Source organism: Caretta caretta, chromosome 7 (assembly GCF_965140235.1).
Source record: "Caretta caretta isolate rCarCar2 chromosome 7, rCarCar1.hap1, whole genome shotgun sequence".
NCBI lineage: Eukaryota > Metazoa > Chordata > Testudines > Cheloniidae > Caretta > Caretta caretta.
The window spans coordinates 48,198,434-48,219,792 of record NC_134212.1 but is presented as its reverse complement, the minus strand read 5'-3'; the positions used below and the strand labels follow the sequence as shown (position 1 = coordinate 48,219,792).

Here is a 21,359-nt window from a genome sequence, read left to right as displayed (position 1 = left end):
GATGGTACGGACGGCAGCAGTCACCCCCATCTGCAGGCGAGCGCCAGTGCTGGAGGTACCAGTCTGCAGCACATTTATGGACTGCTCCTGCCCCAACCACTGGGCTCTATAGGAACCAGCAAGCTCAGTCTGCGTCCCACGGGAGCTAGGAGTCTGCCACTCTCCAATCTACAAGCCGCCATCACTCAGTACAAACTGGCTCGTGTGGCTGCACTGCAAGACAAGAGGTCAGAGACCAGGCTGCCACCAGAGTTCCTGAGGACAGGAGCAAAGCACGGGTAAAAGCATTCGCAGCTCAGAAGAATAATGACCCGACAGGAGAAACAACAGGAAACTTGTCTTTTCCCATCCGACACTACGAACAATATTGATTTTGAGTTGAGGCCATCTCTGTTCTTCCTCCTGGGGAAGGAGCTTTAAGAATGGTGGCCTAAAATTAAACCCCTTCCTGCACCAAGGAGAGCACGGCTGCTATCGGCCAAAGGGAGCGACTGTTCATCCAACTTCAGCGTACAACCTCCATGGCAGCTGCCGTTGAGCAAGTGTCTTGGTAGTGGGTGAAATGGGGCTTGATTTGCATTAGAGCTACCCATGGCCAGCCACACCCCGCCTCCACTACAGCTAGTTATATCTATCTATCAATAGCTATACACACACAAAGCACTGTAGCTGGCTATAGTCATGTATACAATCACCCACATTCGGCAGGGTCCGGAGCACTGAGAGGTGCTGTTTTTTCTCCCCATGCATTGGAGGGGGCCTGCGGAGGGAGGGAAGGGCACTGGAGCCATCCTAAATCTCCTGCAAAAGCATTGGCCCCCCTGGGTGCTGACAGCACATCTGCTTATTAGTCCCATAGATTCATAGATGCCAAGGCCAGAAGGGTCCATCGCGATCGCCTAGTCTGACCTCCTGGATGAGACAGGCCAGAGACCTGCCCTGAACTCATTCCTGTCTGAAGTAGAGCAGACCGTTTAGAAACACATCCAATCTCCCATGATGGAGAATCCACCATTCAATCCCTTTCCAGTGCCAGTCTGAGGTTCTCCAGAATGACTTGGGAGGTGGGCGGGGGGGCAGCTCTCAGCCCTGGAACCCAGATTTCCCTTCAAGTTCCCAGGGAAGGGCCCTCTCTCAGACTGTGACAGCAGTCCCTGTGGAGGCAGCCCCACCTCCTTCAGGGCCCCCAGGACATGGCTGGCAGACAGCAGGGGCAGCACTAGCAGTAAGAGAATTTCACAATCACTGAAGCTAGTTAAAGATGGAGGCAGAAGGTGGTGGGAAGGGGAGGTAATGGAGGAAGCAAGAGGGAGACAGGACACTGAAGAAGGGAGAGGAGCATAGGGAAGAGGGGAGAGCATTAGAGAGATTCCCTCCTTGCTTCTGTCCCTCTTTCCAAATGCAATTCAGTCTGGGCCCAGCAGACACAATGATGTAGGGAGTAGCATAAGTCCATGGGGCAAGATCACACACAACCAGCCCAGGTTTGTGCATGCAGAGGTGGAAGGAGCCCAAACCCCACTACAGAACCTGACAGATGGGAGCTGAGCCTCAGCAGCCCAATCCCCCTTCCCTCCAGCCCCAAGGAAGCCTCTCGGTTTTGGGGTTCCATAGATTTATGGGAGTCCTGGCTGGGGGCAGCTGCCTTGTGCTCTAGAAACACATCTCCCCATTCCTGAGAAACTGGGGAGGCAGAGGCCATGTGTGGGCTGGCAGGTAGGGGATGGAGGGCACAGGAAGCAGTGCAGAAGGGCCTGTGCTCCATGAGAATTCCCAGCCCACTGGAGGTGTCCTTGGACTTCCCCCATGGATCCTGGGCTGTCTGTCACACCCTCTGCTCACTCCCAGGGCCAGCGAACCCCACCCCTCGCCCTCCAGCAGATGGCTCACAAACTCTGCCGGGGCAAACTCACATGTCTTAGCCTTCCCCAAGCTCCTCTTTCTGTGCCAAGTTAGACACGGTGCCCTACCCTCCATAGCTACTCCCAGAGCCCCAACACCATCCCACTGTGTCTCTCAGCCAGGAGCTCCCACCCCACGCACCACGGGCCTTTCTTATAGATCCTTTCGGGGGGGCTTCCCTCCCCAGCAGCTGAGAAGGGCTGCGTACAGAGAAGTATGAGCTGAGCACATGGGGCTGAGAGCCTGGAGGTTACTTGGCTCACCTCCCTTTCAGCTCCTCAGGAGAAGCAGCAGCCTGGTTGCCCGGACACCTTAAAGCACCTCCGTCATGCGCTGGGAGCCAGAGAAGACAGGTTGGCCTCAGAGCCATGAGTCTTTCAGGTACCTGAGCTGGCCTAGAGGGCTACTGGGGACCAGGGTGTGCTGGGCCAGGAGCACACTCAGCCGCAGGGGCGGGGAGATACCCCCTCCAGCCTGCAGTCAGACAGGTATCAATGGGCCATCTGGAGCATGGCAGAAAGAGGCACTGGAGACCCCATAGGGTTGGGGAGGAGTGGGTAATGAAGACCCCCTCCATATGAGATACTCAAAGAAAACACAATGCACATAGGATCGCCTGTTGAAAGGCATCTCCTGCGGTGCAGCGCAGACATGGCAGAAACAATGCACTGTAGTGGGGATTTCAATCCATTGCTCAGCAGGACACCTCTTCAACTAAGCCCGAGTGACAGTTTTTGTATTCCCCCTTCCCCGCCCCACCAATTGCTGCTGATTATGTCTGCCTCTGCCTGAGAGATAGGCCTGAGTCTCAGAGATCTGGCCTGACTCCAGAGCAAAACTCCTCTGTCTCTGAGGGGTGTTCAGGTGCAGGTTTCCGGTTCTGTCTCCTCATCTCCAATCTCCACAGAGACGTAGTCCTGACCGGTCAATGCATGGCTCCTCTGCTGGATTCAGGGGGTGACCTCACAATCCTGTGTCTATGGCATCACCTGCCAGCACGACTGAAATGACTGTGATGCAATGCACATTACGTGATGGCATCAGAGAATGAAGCAGGCAGCAGGAGGTGAAGGGCTGTGCTTTGAGGCACATATCTCAGCCATCTGCAGTGAGAATAGGAGTGGGACTGATGGAAAGACACAGGGCAATTTAATGGGGAACTGGAGAATTACGTATGCCAGTGTGAAGTAGGGGTGTTAGGGCTCTTTAAAAGTCCCAGCAAGCTGGTTTTACTGGGTCAGTGACTATGCCAAGCAGCTCCCTGTGAAGCTGACAGCTGTGTGCCCTTCCCATGACAGTGTGTGCTGACTCAGTGCCACGGCATCTGAAGCTTTGTTACATCCTTGTTGCCATGCAGAGCCAGCCTCAGAGGTATCCCAATCTGGGGACAGATCAAGGTGGAAGGGGCAACCCCCAGTGTGTCAGGGCTCATTTGCCTCCCATGACACAAGTTTGCTGCTCACTGCCATGCCTGCTGATTTGAGTCAGCCGCTGCCTGCTGGCGCTGCCTAAGAAGTGGCTCTGTTTCGCAGGACAGAACAGCACTGCGGCTGGCCTCAGGGCTTCCAGCTCTCACGCTCCAGGAGCTGGAGCTCAGAGCAAGGCAATTCGGAGTCCTTGCTGGAGCGACCTTGGATCTCTGTGATGGTGCCCGCCTTCCAAAGAGACAAGGCAAGAACATGTGTCTATTGGCATATACCCTGTGGATTGAAAAGGTGACATCCTGACGCTTTTGGTTGTTTATGGCAGAGACTGGAGTGTAGCTAAAAGCAGCCTCACTTGCATCTCCAACTCAAGTGGAGGGCACTGTCTAAGCTTGCTCAGAGCACATGAAGCTCTGGGCCCTCTTTGTTCCCAGTACATCCTAATTAGCCAACGGTAGCTGCCACAGTATGTTCGTTGCAGCTCGATGAGATGCCAAAGCCACTACAGAAGGAGAATGCTGTGGCCTCTGCACAGCAGGGGCTACTAGTCCAGCTGCAAACCTGCAAATAAGAGTTCCAGCAGGAGTGCAAATATCACCTGGTTTCCTGCTGGATCCTGGGAGCGTGTTAACCCCTGGGAGATTGCAGGTATGCCACAGACAAAGTGCTACAATCCTGGGAAGAAAAGTCCAGGGTGTCCAAATGGGGACAGATGTGCACAATACCTTACAGCATTTCCCCCTGGGCTTTAAAGAAAACAGAAGGGAATAGTATTTCAAGCAGGCTTGCTGAGAGTCCCACAGAACAGGACAAGTATGAAACTATAAAGAACAAAGCCACTAGCAAAAGGAAGGGAGGGTATTACCCATTTGGGGCAAACCTTGTTTTATGAAGAATGCCAACTTGGGTATCTCTGTAAGACATCATCTAATGCAGCGATTCAGAAACAAGAGAAATACACATGCTGCTTCCTAAATGGAAATGGGGCAGGAATAAACTCTACCTGTCCCTGAAGTACCTGCCACACAGCTGCCTACAACTTCCTGTCATAACAGCCCTGAAACCCAGAAGTTGGAGTTCCCCATTAGCAGGTCAGTGTGTGTTTGTGGGAACACCCGTGGCTGAAAAGTTCTGCTCATGGAAGCTAGGGAGGGCTCACACCTCCCTTTTGTGCACTGCTCCTCTGAGCTGTTCTGCTGATCATTGGCCTGAGGTTGTGTTTTGTGATGCTGGTGTCCTGAGTTTTGTTGGATGAGATGCAACCAAACATGAGAGCATCCTCCCAGGTGCCTAGAAGCAGCCTTCTGCTTGAATAACCTCAGCCCCGAGTGTTGGCTACTGTAGGCAGCAAGATCTCACCCATGGGGCAGCTGTGTGTTCTCTGGAATGGCTTCAGAGGAGCCAGATGCATGTCTCTGCTTGCTCCAGAGCTTCACTCCAATGTATTGTCCATCTTGGCTAAGGAGACAGGGCTGAAGGAAAAATTAGAGCTGTACAGCCCATGAAGTTTGAGAGTGGAAACTGAGCACAGGAGAACCTTCAAACCACAAGTAGTGCATCCAAGGAATTAAAGACTGAGCTCCCCCACCCCACTCAGTTTATTTAATCTAGAATGGCCTGCTCTCTAGGAGAAAGAAGCCTCCAAACAACCAAATAAACCCAGAAACAGTTGCGCATTAGGCACTGACCAGGGAACTATCTGGAGATGAGGTGACAGGACTACTGTTAAGATTGGCTTCTTGGGATAGAAGGGGTATCAGATTCCTGAAGCAATGGGCCCAGCCTGCAGATTTCAGATCCAGATCTTCCACCCAAAGGGCGTTCAGAGCTGGGATTTTGGTTCAGACCATTCTCCAGATCCCAGACCCTTCCCCTACCAGGATCTGACACTGTGAAGAATAAACACCTTGTACATGAAGAGTAATTTTTCATTTGGACAAGGACGAAGAATGGGCACTAAGGAAAACGAAAAAAGAAAACAGCGTAAGAGGCAGATGTGGGTAGATACAGAATGGCAGCCAAAGATTCGTTCTTTCAAAAGATGACTGATCAGACAGATGGTGCTTGACATACCTGTTCATTTAAGTTTACTTTAAGGAATTCAGCATTTGTTCTTTGAAATCACAACAGACTTTGGAAACCAAATCTCCTGCCAAAGGAAGAACTACCCCACCCCCAGCGCGACTTGGTTAAAAATCCCTTTTCACTAGATGTTCAGATCTGACCTGGGATCGATTGTCTCATGACTGAGAAGTCTAATACAATACTGTGGTCTGTTGTGTTTGCTCAATTGTTGATGCACAGCTAGAGATCCCCTCTCAAGATTTAAAATATTTACAACCTGAGACATGACAGCAGCCACCACAGATATAAGGGCCACTCCTGCTCCTACCAAAGTCAGTGGCAAAGCCACCATTGGCTCCACCAGGAGATGACCAGCCTCACTGTTTCTAGGGCTAGTTCCCCAGAATTTTTTTGTTTCCAGATGTTGAGTTTCACTGGCAGCTCCTCCTCCACCACCTTTGTTAGGAATTTTCAATCCCTTACTGATGTGGGAGAGGAGGGTTTCATGGTTAACTACATTACAGCTGTGACTCCAAAGGCTGACTGAGATCAGGGCCCCCTTCTGCCATGTGCTGCACCAGACCAGAGACCACTTCTGCCTGGAAGAGTTGACCCTGCAGACAGGCAAAGTGCGGAAGGGGAAAGAGAGGGACAGATAAAGGAAATAGCTTGCCCAAAGTCACGCTGCAGGTCAGCGGAACAATGCAGAACAGCACTCAGATCTCCTGACTCCCAGTCCAATTCCATAACCATTGGACCACTCTGCCTTGGACCCACTGGAGCCGAGATTCTGTGAGCAAGCAAGCATCCGTGCAGACTTTACTAAACCAGTGCATGCTTCTTAACCAGGATGCAACTGTGACCAGCCCGCTCACCTTCTCTGGCCCCACAGATGTTGAGGTGAACAATCATTAGATCAAAAACACAGTTCAGATTTCCCAGGCTCTTGGGTTTGGTATCCCAGAATTCAGTGGGGCCTCCAGATTGATGACATCTGCAACACATGACTAAGCAACAAATTCCAAGGCTGCCACTCCTGCATATTTTATACACAGCTATAGAGTGGCTTTATTTTTAATATTTATTTAAAGTCCTTATGACATGAGGGCTCATCTGTAGGGCCCTACCCAATTCACGGCCATGAAAAACATGTCATGGACCGTGAAATCACGTCTAACCCTGTGAAATCTGGTCTTTTGTGTGCTTTTACCCTGTACTATACAGATTTCATGGTGGAGGTCAGCATTTCTCACATTGGGGGTCCTGACCCAAAAGGGAGTTGCAGGGGGGGTCACAAGGTTATTTTAGGGGGTCGCGGTATTGCCACCCTCACTTCTCTGCTGCCTTCAAAGCTGGGTGGCCAGAGAGCAGTGGCTGTTGGCCGGCCACCCAGCTCTGAAGGCAGTGCCCCGTGAGCAGAGGTGCAGAAGTAACGGTGGGCAATACCATATTATGCCATCCTCACTTCTACGCTGCGGCTGGTGGTAGCTCTGCCTTCAGAGCTGGGCTCCCGGTCTTTACAGCTGGGCTCCCGGCCAGCAACTGCCGCTCTCCAGCTGCCCAGCTCTGAAGGCAGTGCCATTGCCAGCAGCAGCGCAGAAGTGAAGGTAGTAGTACCCCCCCTACAATAACCTTGCATCGCCTCCCCCCTACAGTTCCTGTCTGAGCCAGGACCCCTACAATTACAACGCCCTGAAATTTCAGGTTTAAATATCTGAAATCGTGAAATTTACATTTTTAAAAACCCTATGACCATGACATTGATCAAAATGGACTGAATTTGGTAGGACCCTACTCATCTGGGATGGGTGGGGCCAGACAAGTGAAAGAGATCAACGCTATAGCATAGGCAGGACCAGAGCAGGACTCCTGGGGAATATGGAATGTAAACAGATCACAATTTAAATGAAAACATTCTAATACAACTTTAAGTTATAAACCCATTGAAAATATGCCCCCTCTGTCCTGCCCTATGGCCAAGTGCCTTGCACTGATTTTGTGCTACCCTGCTCAATAGCTGAGCACTGAGTACTGGTCATTTCACTGTCATAGAATCATAGAATCATAGAATATAAGGGTTGGAAGGGACCCCAGAAGGTCATCTAGTCCAACCCCCTGCTCAAAGCAGGACCAATTCCCAGTTAAATCATCCCAGCCAGGGCTTTGTCAAGCCTGACCTTAAAAACCTCTAAGGAAGGAGATTCTACCACCTCCCTAGGTAACGCATTCCAGTGTTTCACCACCCTCATAGTGAAAAAGTTTTTCCTAATATCCAATCTAAACCTCCCCCACTGTAACTTGAGACCATTACTCCTCGTTCTGTCATCTGATACCATTGAGAACAGTCTAGAGCCATCCTCTTTGGAACCCCCTTTCAGGTAGTTGAAAACAGCTATCAAATCCCCCCTCATTCTTCTCTTCTGCAGGCTAAACAATCCCAGCTCCCTCAGCCTCTCCTCATAACTCATATGTTCCAGACCCCTAATCATTTTTGTTGCCCTTCGCTGGACTCTCTCCAATTTATCCACATCCTTCTTGAAGTGTGGGGCCCAAAACTGGACACAGTACTCCAGATGAGGCCTCACCAATGTCGAATAGAGGGGAACGATCACGTCCCTCGATCTGCTCGCTATGCCCCTACTTATACATCCCAAAATGCCATTGGCCTTCTTGGCAACAAGGGCACACTGCTGACTCATATCCAGCTTCTCGTCCACTGTCACCCCTAGGTCCTTTTCCGCAGAACTGCTGCCTAGCCATTCGGTCCCTAGTCTGTAGCTGTGCATTGGGTTCTTCCGTCCTAAGTGCAGGACCCTGCACTTATCCTTATTGAACCTCATCAGATTTCTTTTGGCCCAATCCTCCAATTTGTCTAGGTCCCTCTGTATCCTATCCCTCCCCTCCAGCGTATCTACCACTCCTCCCAGTTTAGTATCATCCGCAAATTTGCTGAGAGTGCAATCCACACCATCCTCCAGATCATTTATGAAGATATTGAACAAAACCGGCCCCAGGACCGACCCTTGGGGCACTCCACTTGATACCGGCTGCCAACTAGACATGGAGCCATTGATCACTACCCGTTGAGCCCGACAATCTAGCCAGCTTTCTACCCACCTTGTAGTGCATTCATCCAGCCCATACTTCCTTAACTTGCTGACAAGAATACTGTGGGAGACCGTGTCAAAAGCTTTGCTAAAGTCAAGAAACAATACATCCACTGCTTTCCCTTCATCCACAGAACCAGTAATCTCATCATAGAAGGCGATTAGATTAGTCAGGCATGACCTTCCCTTGGTGAATCCATGCTGGCTGTTCCTGATCACTTTCCTCTCATGCAAGTGCTTCAGGATTGATTCTTTGAGGACCTGCTCCATGATTTTTCCAGGGACTGAAGTGAGGCTCACTGGCCTGTAGTTCCCAGGATCCTCCTTCTTCCCTTTTTTAAAGATTGGCACTACATTAGCCTTTTTCCAGTCATCCGGGACTTCCCCGGTTCGCCACGAGTTTTCAAAGATAATGGCCAATGGCTCTGCAATCACAGCCGCCAGTTCCTTCAGCACTCTCGGATGCAACTCGTCCGGCCCCATGGACTTGTGCACGTCCAGCTTTTCTAAAAAGTCCCTAACCACCTCTATCTCCACAGAGGGCTGGCCATCTCTTCCCCATTTTGTGATGCCCAGCGTAGCAGTCTGGGAGCTGACCTTGTTAGTGAAAACAGAGGCAAAAAAAGCATTGAGTACATTAGCTTTTTCCACATCCTCTGTCACTAGTTTGCCTCCCTCATTCAGTAAGGGGCCCACACATTCCTTGGCTTTCTTCTTGTTGCCAACATACCTGAAGAAACCCTTCTTGTTACTCTTGACATCTCTGGCTAGCTGCAGCTCCAGGTGCGATTTGGCCCTCCTGATAACATTCCTACATGCCCTAGCAATATTTTTATACTCTTCCCTGGTCATATGTCCAACCTTCCACTTCTTGTAAGCTTCTTTTTTATGTTTAAGATCCGCTAAGATTTCACCATTAAGCCAAGCTGGTCGCCTGCCATATTTACTATTCTTTCGACTCATCGGGATGGTTTGTCCCTGTAACCTCAACAGGGATTCCTTGAAATACAGCCAGCTCTCCTGTCCTGTCAGCTGTCCTGTCCCCCCACTCACTGCCTGGCGTTCTAATGCAGTCAACCTGACAGCGGGTCTCTCTTCCAAGAGCCACCATGTGCATCCCCAGATTTTCCTCATCCAGGCAGCTGACAATGTCCCCGATCCTCTAGCTCAGCATTTCCTGAATGTCTGATGAGAGACAACTCCTGGTGCTATGAGAACCTGAGCTGTGCAGTGTAGGAGGATCATGGGAAGCAAGCAAATGAGGACAGACCAAGAGAGGCAGTAGCTATAGCCGCACAGATACCAATTTCCATCATGAGTTGGTCAAGTGGCAAACTGAACGCAGCTGGCTCCTCCCTCCTGCTTCATTCTTCTATTGCATGGGCCAAATTCTGCTCCTCAGAGGTCAATGTATGGACCAAGAGGGGGGTATCTAAGAGCTAGATTTGGCCTCAGGTCTTACTCTCATCTACCCCACATCTTTTCAATTGCTTCCTTATTTCTGTCTCCAAGCCCAGTCTCCACAATGGAGCTTTTGTCATGCCACAGGACACCTCCTCTGCACACACACCCCCATTCCACATCCCTCTTTGCAAACTATACTCTGGCCACTTCCTCTTGCAAACAGCACGCACTAGATCTCCACAACACATATGTGCTGTGCTATGAGAGACTTTAACAATGCTCAGAGAGTTCAACCCCTGCTCCTTAGAAATGGAGACGGCCAGTTCGTTCCATTGAGATAATACTAACACCTCCTAGCTCTTCTCTAGTGCTTTTCATGCACAGATCTCAAAATGCTCCCAAAGGAGGAGATCCTTATCCCCATTTTACCGATGGGGGGAGTTTGGCCATATCTGGCTGCCAGGCCACCAGCACAACCAAAAACACAGAGGTGACAGGAACCTGCCGGAGACACAGCCTGGGCCAATATCTTTTTGACAGTGCAAGACGTGGTTTCTCTGGGCTGGTTTCTCATGCTAGCTGGGGTTACTCATGGAGTAAGGTACTCCTCAAAGTGAGGAATGGTGGCACAATCTGGGGGTTGGTCTCTCAGAGGGTTTTTTTCCAGAATCCATTTGTGCTGAAAGGAAAACAACCATTTCTTCCTTCTGTATTATTGTTATAATTTGATACATTTCCAGGCAGAATCCTTCAGATTCCTGCTGCGCTTTATCACTGACATAATTACAAAGTCAAATGCAATCATTAAAACCACATTTTCCCTGCACCAGCCTCAATTACTCCTTCCCCCGGAATCAAACCCAAATCAGGCAATAGAAAAATAGGCACACAAGCATGTGTGTGCACATCTGTCGTCATTTAACACAAGACCCCCCTACTGCACCAAGCACGCCCCTCCAAATAGGGTCCCTGATGACCATGCAGATGACTTGTCTACTGAGATGGCGAAGATGTAAATTCTCTAGGGAGCTCTCCACAGGAACTCAATACCAAAGTGTTTAACCATTAGCTTGACCTTCACCTTCTGCCTTCTGACTGCTCTTATTACCTGCATGCACAGACAGAAGCAACGCTGGAAACGAGCTCAAAATTACTTCATTCACTTTCATTAGGGCTGGCAGGCAGCAGGGACAGAAGATGAGGAACAGGGCAACTGTGTATGAACTTGCAGAGATGAACAGAGTGACGGGGACACAGCTTGCTTTAAAAATCACAGTGCGAGTGAGGGAGTGGGCAGAAAGAGAGAGAGAGACAGTGGAGAATGAAAAGCTAGCAGATAGGGAGAAAGGGGGGGAGAAAAACCACAAAGACTGAGATAAAGCCAAGAAAGAAAGAACTGGAAGGGCAAATTCTGTCTCAAATGATTCCTACAGAACTCCAGTGGTTTCAGTGGGGTTACATGCTATGAGTGGGTTAAATTCTACCCTGGGAAACAAAGTGCAAGACAGAGACACCCAGAGATGAGCCCATTAAAAAGGTTGCGATGCCTGTGAGGAGAGTCCAGGCCTTACCCTGATGTTGTCCTGCCAGCGGTGGGCTTTCTGGAACTTCTCAGCCGCACCAGCGAGTCTCTGCAAATAAAACAAAAGAGAAGAAGTGACCCCAGAGAAGAGAACATGTTTTGCAATAGCTGGGACACAACTGATTTGAGCTCATCCCACCCCAGGAGGGCACTGGCTCCTATGGGGCCACTGACACCAGGAGTTGAGCCTGAGTCAAAGATCCAGGCTCTAGATGGGAGCTAAAACAGGCTCACCTGCTCTGTGGATCAGGCACAGTGAAGGATGCGTCACTCTCTCTCTCTCTCTCTCGAGATCTTACAGCACAGGGTCCCTCCTCAGAGTTCCAGGCTGAAAGTAGCTTCCATTGCCCCCCTGGTGCCCATCACTAACTCACAACGAGAGGAGGAGAAGCAGCATCCAAGGTGCTGTGAAAAACCTTGCAATGGGATTCCTCCCCTCGTTTCCAGAGAATTCTTGGAAGGCAAGAGGGAAGAAGGAACCCACCCACTAACCACAGCCCTTGTCTACACACACACACACACATACGTATGCTGTCTAACTAAAGCGTTGATATGAAAATGACTCCCTTAAAAAAGGGTGCAAAGGGCTGTCATTTCAGTTTAAAGCATGATTCTTGCTGTTTCGCCCTTGTCAATTCCTTACTGACTTAAGCGGAGCTGAAATAAGCTACTCACAGTGAGATAAGCGTCTATACAAGGACCTGAACCAGTTTAACTAAATCCATACAGACTAAGACACTGCTCACTTTGCATGTTGATAAGCCTAGCTTTTCAGTCATGACTTAGGACAGGAATTGAACTCAGGTTTCCAGAGCAGACTGAGAGGGGGAAGTTAGCCACAGCCAACACTAGCTGCTGCCACTCTGTAGGACAGTCCATAGCCCCTGGGATGGCGAGGGAGTTAGTGTCTCTGTCCAGAGCTGATTAATCCTCTCATGTCACACCAGATTATTTTTACACCTTGAGTGCAAAAGCCCAGGAGAGTAAGCTGGGCAGCACTGAGCTGGTCTGGATCGCACCAGTTGTTCCCATGGGCTGCGGAATGGGGAGAGGCATCAGGGAAGATATCTCTGCAGCTCTGGCTTTAATCACTGACTGCAGTAGGGAGGCTCCCACACCGAGATGGCATTTAACAGCAGCCTGATGAGGTTTACTGAAAGGACAGGTTAAGCACAGACACTGGAGCCAGCTCTTTCCTTCAGAATGTACGAGATTTTAAAATAATATCTCCGTATCCAGAGCGAGAGGAGAGTTTTCAACACAATTGAGTGCAGCACCAACATCATCCCTGGGAAGGGAAGCAAGAGGCCTGGCCTGGCACGATGGGAGGTGAGGGGGGACGACAAGGTGTGCTGTCTTCCCACTCAGCTACGTCACCCCATGCAATGCGGCTGGCCCGGCATGTGAAAAGTGAGAGGAACAAGAGTTGTGCAAAAAGGGGGTGAGCAATTTCTTTACCACAAGAAAACAGCATGCAGCTACTCCATTCACACTTGGGTGGAACACGGCTGAGGGATATCGCTTGGGGCTGTCTAAAGAAAGGTTAGGCCCAAATTTTCAAAGGGGTCTGGCAGCAGTAGGTTTTCATCCTGAGACACCATGGGCCTGATTTTCAGAAGCGCTGAGCAGCTATTGCTCCAGTGGCCGCCCCTGGGAGCTCTTGGTGTTCAACACCTCTGACAGCCAGCCCTTGTGCCTCAAATGGGGCTCCCAACCGAGGCACATGAATTCGCTGGCCATCTGGGGCGTGTGAATAAAAAGTGATGGGGACTAGGCAGCAAACCCCAGCACCTGAGAGAGAGCAGGGGCATCAGGCGGCTCTTCGCCCTTCTGCTGAGCAGCCAGCATTGGCCACTATCAGAGACGGCAAAGCAGGTTAGATGGACCATTGGTCTGCTCCACTATGGTGGGGAGGTAGGGTACAGGGGCTAGATGGTTAGTCTATAGTGGGGAGGGGGGTATACGGGGTCAGACTGCTAGTCTTTTCTGGTCTGATAGTGCTCTGATTTCTATCTATTGTGAAGCTGAGGCAGGGTGGGGCTGGGGAAGCTGGTTGCATGTGCACCTGGAGTTTCAGATACAATCAGGGCCGGATGAGTGCACAGTGTAATACAGACCATGCTACCAGTGCTCCCAGTGTGTACTATCCTGGGCTGGAAATCATTAGTTTTTCCTTGTGGTAGGATCAAAAGTCTCCCTCGAGAGCCAGAACAGAGCTCTGCCACCCCCGTCCCAACACAAGTGTCCACTGGGCAATGTCCTCAGCCTCTCACCTAACCTCTGGGTTCGTCTGTCTTCCCCACTGCCTTGACTCCTCTCTACAGCGCATGGTGACCATTACGGCTCCTTTCCCGAGAGCCTGGAAGCCACTTTTCTCCGATACCCTTCCCTGGATCAGAGGAGCAACCGTCACCATTGGGCTCTGATACTGAGCTGTGAATTGCCAAGGCAGGGAGTGGTAACACAATGGGCGGCCTTTAGTATCCCTCCCCTTTAGCTGAGTGCCCATTCTGGCCTGCTCCTCAGCATGCTGACCCAGAGAGCCCCCATCCCACCCTGGGCCGTTGTTTCCTAGGGCTTTCCCTCCATTCATTTGTGTATCTCCTCTCATTCCTCCGCAGCTTTCCCATTCCCTGTCTCTTGCTCAGCTGCATACGGGTGTGTGGAGAGCAGAGTTTCTGAGACAGCCGGCAGAGGACGGGAGAAGGTGCCTTCAGCTACCAGTGCCTCAGATGTCACAGGCCCATTGTGTGATCTACAGCATGGCAGGGCAGGAGGAGAAAAAGAGATAAAGGAAAGAAAGTGAGGCGAATCAATCTGTATAATAAAGCACCGAGAAGTAGCTGTGGTCGGCTCTTTTAATTGAGCTGAAAGGTGCAAATGTCAAGAGCCCGGAGATTTCCAAGGGAGATCAATTCTGCATCACTAAGTAAATTAAAAACAGAAAGCAAAATAAATTACACAACCTCCCCGCACAGCCCACTAGCCCAGATCCAAGAGCTGTGTGCAAGCAGGGCAGGTATGAGGAGTGGCCCCTTTCCAGATGTGCGTGGTGAGTCCAGCCCAGACCTTGCAGGGCCACAGGTCAGATGAAAAGGGCAAACACAACTGGCTCTGTGTGTGTGTGTGTGTCAGATTGGGGTGTGGACTTCAGGATCTGCCCCTACCTGCCCTTAACAGCACCAAGGAAATGGATCTGACTTCTTACTACCCTCATCTATCAGTGCTAGAGTCACACAAAAGACTGGCTTCCCCAGATAGACACTTCCCCATCTTGCAGTGGTGATGTTTCCCAGGTGATGAGCACCCTAAGTCTGATCGCAGGTGCATCATGCCTATCGTTGCAGCCTTGTAAAATCAGACACACCCCAGTTGCTCACACGCAGCTGTTGGCTTTATGGGATTCTCAGGGAATACGTGCCATACATGTCTGAGCTCAGATCCACGGACTAAGTGGCTAATCCGTAAGGAGGTTAATTAGCCATGAGGCTACCACAACAAACAATACAAGAGTTTGTGAGATACATCAAGGCAAAGACATTGCTCATTGCAGGTCCTACTACCTACATACAGGTTTCAGAGTAGCAGCTGTGTTAGTCTGTATTCGCAAAAAGAAAAGGAGTATTTGTGGCACCTTAGAGACTAACCAGTTTATTTGGGCATAAGCTTTCGTGAGCTACAGCTCACTTCATCGGATGAAGTGAGCTGTAGCTCACGAAAGCTTATGCGCAAATAAATTTGTTAGTCTCTAAGGTGCCACAAGTCCTCCTTTTCTTTTTACCTACATACTGTCCTTCTTATGTGTTTACTCAGGCAACTGTCTGATTGATTTGCCCCGATAACAGACAATGTCCGTAATGCCGAGGATCTCAAACTATGGCGTGTGTACAAGAACAGTACAGCCGTCATTGGCATGGCATGCAGCAGATGCTTAACAGTGTACAGCCACCCTTGGCAGGGTTTAGTGCATGGAGTGAAGAACAATACTGTACTCACCCACAAGGTGAAAAGTGCTGGGTGATCTTTAATGATGACAAGTGGTAAAGGCCCCAGGCTGTTTTGCTGCTGTTATTCACGTGTTTTATTGAAAAATTATAAACAGACTAACAATGCTCAAGGAATCATAGAATCATAGAATATCAGGGTTGGAAGGGACGAAGAAAAAGCAAACAAAGTGACTTGAAGCAAACAGAACCTCTCAGTGAAAACCAGGAAGCTATTGAAATAACTAGTCCAAGGAGAGTGATAAAATCATTGCATTAATAATTCATTGTAGTAATAAGAGGAAGTTACTCACCTTGTGCAGTAACGATGGTTCTTCGAAATGTGTGTCCCTATGGGTGCTCCACTTTAGGTGTCTGTGTGCCCCTGCACCTCTAATCGGAGATTTTTGGTAGCAGTGTCCTGTTGAGCCCGCGCATGTGCTCTCCCTCTTTTGTGGTCTGCCTCGAGGCTATTTAGCACTGCACCCCCTCACTTCCTTCTCTACCACAGAGCCCTGTAGAGAACTCTGAAGTAGAGGGGAGGAGGGTGGGTTGTGGAGCAACCATAGGGATACACATCTCGAAGAACCATTGTTACTGCACAAGGTGAGTAACTTCCTCTTCTTCTTCGATTAGTGTCCTACGGGTGCTCCACTTTAGGTGACTCCGGAGCAGTACCCACCACTGGAGGCTGGGACTTCGGAGCGGAGTCTTTTACTACAGAGAGTACTGTGGAGTCGAAGATGGTGTCAGCGGCCAAATCTTCAGTGATCGCATAATGTTCTGCAAAAGTATGGACAGAGGCCCCAATCATTGCTCTATAGATTGGGGAGATAGGGATATCCCTATGGAATGTGATTGAGGTAGGAACTGATCTCTTGGAGTGCCTATGGATGGAAGCAAGTTGCGCCCTTGCTAAGTGATTAATGCAACTAGAGACCCATTTGGATAGTCTTTGAGGAGATATCACAGAGCTTTTGGATCTTTCTGTGGACGAAAGGAAGAATTTAGGGGATTTCCTGAAGTCCTTAGTCCTGTCCAAGTAGAATGCTAATGTCCTTCTAATATCTAGCATATGCACAATTGTCTCCCAGTTATCACAATGTGGTTTTGGGAAAAAACAGGGAGATGGATCTGTTGATTCATATGGAAAGTGCAGAAAAAGTAGGGAGAAACTTGGGATATGGCCTTAGAATTACTTTAAAAAAAAAAAAAAAAGACAAAGGCTGTGACTGATGGGTGTGCCATCAGGGCTGCTATTTCTCCTATGTGCCTCGCTGAGGTGATGGCAATTAGAAATGCTGTTGTCATGGACAGGTATAACAGAGAACAAGTTGCCCTGGACTCGGATGGAGGTCTAGTCCAAGCCCTGAGAACTAGATTAAAGTCCCAGGCTGGAGCGAGTGGTATCACATGAGGGAAGAGAGTCCCAATGCCCTTAAAGAATCTACGCATTAGTGGTTGAGCAACCTCCAAGTGGGAAGCCATTTTTGCCATGAGATGTACCTTAAGGGAGCTGAGCGAGAGTTTAAAATGTAGTGCAAAATCAAAGGGAGGAAAGATGAGGTCGGGTCTGTCCCTTTCGAATGGTACGGACTTGGAGTCGTTTCCATTTTGTAGATAGGTATGTGGGGCGGCCAACGTGTGGTTGTGTTGCAACACGTGTTTCAGCTTGTCAGAGCATTCTGCTTCTAAGTCTTGGAACAAAGAAAGATCCAAACCTCGAGGCGGAGGATCCATGGGCTGGGGTGAAGGGTCAGCCCATTGTTTTGAGAGAGCGGGTGAGGAATGGGCTGACGTCAGAGGAACAGGAGGGCATATTGCCATCTGTGTCAGGTAAGGGAGCCAGACTTGTCATAGTCAAGAGGGGCAATCACAATAACTCTCGCTTTGTTTTGTTGAATTTTCAACAGAATCTTGGCTAGGTAGGAAACTGGAAAGAGACATACAAGTGGGCCCTGTCTTCTGGGAAGATGAGGGCAACTGTCAGTGAATGTTTCCCCAAGCTGGCCCTGGAGCAGTAACAAGGACCTTTCTTGTTCCGATAAGTAGCGAAGAGATCCATAGGCCGGGTATCCCCAAAGGGTGGCTATATCTTGAAGCACCTCTGAATTCAGGATACACTCATTGTCATGATAAAATTCCAGCTGAGATTGTTGGTTGTCCTGTTCTGTATCCCTTGTAGACAGACAGCTGAGATGAGCACATTGTGATGGGTGCATCAATTCCAAAGTCTGAATGCTGTCTTGCAGAGGGAGGGAGATCTGGCAGCTCCTTGGCAGTTTATACAAAACATACAGGTCACATTAAGTCCATCATAACCTTTGTGTGTTGTTTTTGATGAAAGGCAGAGTTTGTGCACAGGCACTCTTGACAGCCCTTAGCCCCAAAAGAGTGATGTGGAAGGTCATTTCTGTGGAAGGTCATTTGTCTTGAATCTTGTGGTTGTGTTGGTGAGCTCCCCAGGGTATTAGGGAGATGTGTCCCAGGGTGGTGAATGTGGGTAGCGAGAGGAATGCTCTTGCTTGTACTGCATCAGGTTGGAGCTGATAAAGTCCAGTCACTGTACCGGGGTTAATATGCCACTACAATGAAGTGAACCTTGGAGAATACCCTGTGTGGAGCAGTCTGTACCTATAATGATCCTGCCCCAAAGGTAAGCAGTAGGAAATCTCCTGTACAATGGTTGTATTGAGATATGGCAGTAGGCACCCTGTAGGTTCAGGGCTAGAAATCAATCTCTTTGCTCTAGAGCTAGTCCTAACTGCTGTGAAGTAAGGTAAGGTGACTTCTGAGTGGTGCAACAGGTGTATAGAGGGCAGCTGGTGCTGTAAGGTATCATTGTTCAGGCCCCTGACCAGCTCATCAAAGTGCTTATAAGAGGCAGTTTGAGAGGTCATGGACTAGGGTGCAGACTGTTCTCACATTTGAGCCCTGGGTCTCTTACACTGTGGCTCATAACAGCACAGAGATGGTGAGTATTGAGAAGACTGTGATCTGTGGTGTGGTTGAGAGGTATATCTTCTCTTCTGTTCCACAGTGTAGATTCCTAAGGAGTGTAGTGCGGTCCAAGAATCCTTCAGGATGTCAAGAGAAAATCTGTCTTCTCCACAAAGAGTTTGGCCCTTCAAATTGGAAGTCTGTAGATCTGTGGGCAATCTAGAGAGGTGCAGCGAACAAAAAACAAAAAAAACCCACAACCCACCTCAGTTCCACTGTCATGGAGACTGGGCGGGCAGCTGTAACAGCTATATCCAGTGGTGTCTCTAGGACTGGTCTGGCTATTAACTGACTTTCTCTAAGGATGGTCTGAATCTGTTCTTTTTGTGTTTCCAGTAATGTTTCAGAAACATCCTGGGTTTCCCAAGATTAACAAATTGTTTTGGCCATGACAGTTTGGTAATTTATGACTCTCAACAGTAATGTTGTCGATGAATATGCCATCTTGCGAAGCCTGATCATATGGAGTTGACTTGGCATTATGTTGCTTGCTTCATGCATTAACCACATCCACTATGATGGAGTTGGGTTGCGGATGTTTGAAAACAAAGTCTGCCTCTTTGGGTAGAGAGGTAGGGTTGTTTTTGTTTACACTCTGTTGCTGGTTGGTGCGATGGAGGCTGGCTCTGCCAGATGATTTTGGTAGGATCTAGAATCAGCTCATTAATTGGGAGGACAGTTCTAGATGAGAAGGTAGTGTGAAGAACTTCCACCAACTTGTGATGTGTATCTGCCACCTCCTGTAAGGGAATCTGCAGCTTGTCTGCCACCCTCTTGGTGAGATCCAGAAAGTTCTTAAATCTTCACCTAGTGATGAGGGGTGGGTAGCACAGTCTCATCTGGGAGAGATGAGGAGAAATGTGCTGAAGAGGTAGTTTCCTCTTCAGGTGTTTCCCCCCCACCCTTTCCTGTCCTGAAAAAGCTTTCTCCTGTCCTGGCTCAGGTGCTCTCCTGCCCTGGCTCAGGTGCCAGGCTGTAGCAAACCATCTGGTGGACTCTCCCTGAGAGACACCGGAGATGGTCGCACCATGTGTGTGTATATACCCGAAGAGTTACAATATGGCCTTGGGAGGGAGAGGCAGGAAGCCAGGCACGGGCGGTTGGCATGATGGAATTGGGAATGACCCTTGTAGTGTGGTGGTGGGCCACCTTGAGGGGCCGAGTAATGATCTGCTCCTGGCCAGTGTCAGATTTGTCAGTGCATAAGGGTGCCGCTGAGTGGGGTATTGGCAGTATACAGCCCAGTGCTAAGAGCGATTCTGAGTGCCGGGATGTGCTCAATACTGGGGTCCTGGTACCAAGTAATGGGGATTGTGGTTCTTCCCCAATCATCAGGTCTCCAGGATACCAGAGCTCATGCAGTACCATGGGTTCATTTGGTACCACAGAGGAGAGTCCATTGTACATTGTCACTACCGATAGTTGGGCAGAGCACTCCCTAAATGAGAGTTTTGTCCAGTACAAAAAGTTTGTGGTGCCACTTTTTTAGAGACGGTATGGTAATTGTCTCTCCCTGGGTACTGAGGCCAGAGGTCTCCAGAGTATCAGAGCACCTGTGTTACCATGGGCTCATCCAGAATCCCAGAGGAGCGTCTGTAGTCTGTATCAATGGTTGGGAAGGTGCAGAACACTTCCTAGATGGGAGTTTTGTTGCCTCTGGTACCAAAGGGTTTCTCTATGCTGCTCTTTTAGAGATGGCATGGTAACTGTCCCCTCTTCTTAAGGGACGGTACCATTGCCTCAGAGCATGAGGGTGGAAGCCTCTGGTGTCTGGGTGCCGAAGCAGAGCTGACAGCAGGACTTCTCTGTGTGTAACTGTGCCCTCTCGGGTGCAGTAGTTGCCCAGAGTAGAGCTCAGAGCAGCACAGAGCTCACAGAAGCCCCTTGTCCATGCAGAGAGCAGACCTCAGAGCAGGGCAGAGCTCACAGCAGGAAGCCCCTTCTCAGCTTTCAGCTTCCAGAGCTTCCCTGCCGAACCAGAGCGGCAGCTGAGCTCACAGCAGGAGGTTCCTCTGCTGGTATTGGCCTACCGGTGGCCGCTCTGGAGAGCCCCCCTGGCTGGCCAGCTACTGGGGATGGCTGCGGAGATGGCTGCACTGGGGAACACGGCTCTGCCTGGCCAGTTGCTCGGAGGAGCCTTTCCAGGGGAGTCTGCTGATGGCTTCCCCCCCACCCTTCACCACTCGACCCCTTTTGAAGTGAAGGCTCCGGGGATGATCCAGGGTCAACACCCACCGGAGTCTCCTGCAGACTGAAGTGTTTTCTCAATAGGGAGTGTCTGCCCATTACGGGAACTGACTCCTGGCAGGAGGCACCGCTTGGAGCAGAGAGCGCCAGGCAAGCCCCTGGGGAGGGGATGTCATCCTCTAGCAGGGAGGAATATGCAGAGGATATATATTTTTTTAAAACTGAAAAAGAAAATAATTATGAGTCTACTAGATGCCTGGGTGCGGGGAATGCCCCCAGACAGGGAAGGAAAGTGACCTTCTTTCCCTTTTTCTCTTCTTTTTAAACCAAAGGAATGAAGTAAAATAAAACAAAACACTAGCCTGAGTACTTTTCCGGAGAACAAAGGTAACAAAACAAACACTACTTATGCTAATGACACAGATAAGGAAGGGACAACTGCTCTGGTTCCAGCGGTAGAGAAGGGGGTTCGGGGGTTCGCAGGAGCAGTGCTAAATAGCCTCGAGGCAGACCACGAGGGAGGGAGAGCACATGCGCGGGCTCAAGGGGACACTGCTACCAAAAATCTCAGATTAGAGGTTGAGGGCACACAGACACCTAAAGTGGAGCACCCATAGGGACACTACTTGAAGAAGAAGCAAAGGATGCTGCATTCATGCTCAAAATGGCTAGTGCAATAGCACCAGTTTCCCATACATCTGTCAGT

General features: G+C 49.7%; 1 protein-coding gene across 3 annotated transcripts in view; it reads right to left on the bottom strand.

The window, feature by feature from the left end:
- The window catches only part of CACNA2D2 (calcium voltage-gated channel auxiliary subunit alpha2delta 2), a 599,591-nt gene that overhangs the window by 237,079 nt on the left and 341,153 nt on the right, over nucleotides 1-21,359 (bottom strand). For all 3 annotated transcript variants that reach the window (XM_048856900.2, XM_048856901.2, XM_075130629.1), the window contains exon 4: nucleotides 11,473-11,532. In XM_048856900.2, coding sequence (XP_048712857.2) covers nucleotides 11,473-11,532 — 60 coding nt within the window. The remainder of the gene's footprint in view (nucleotides 1-11,472; nucleotides 11,533-21,359) is intronic.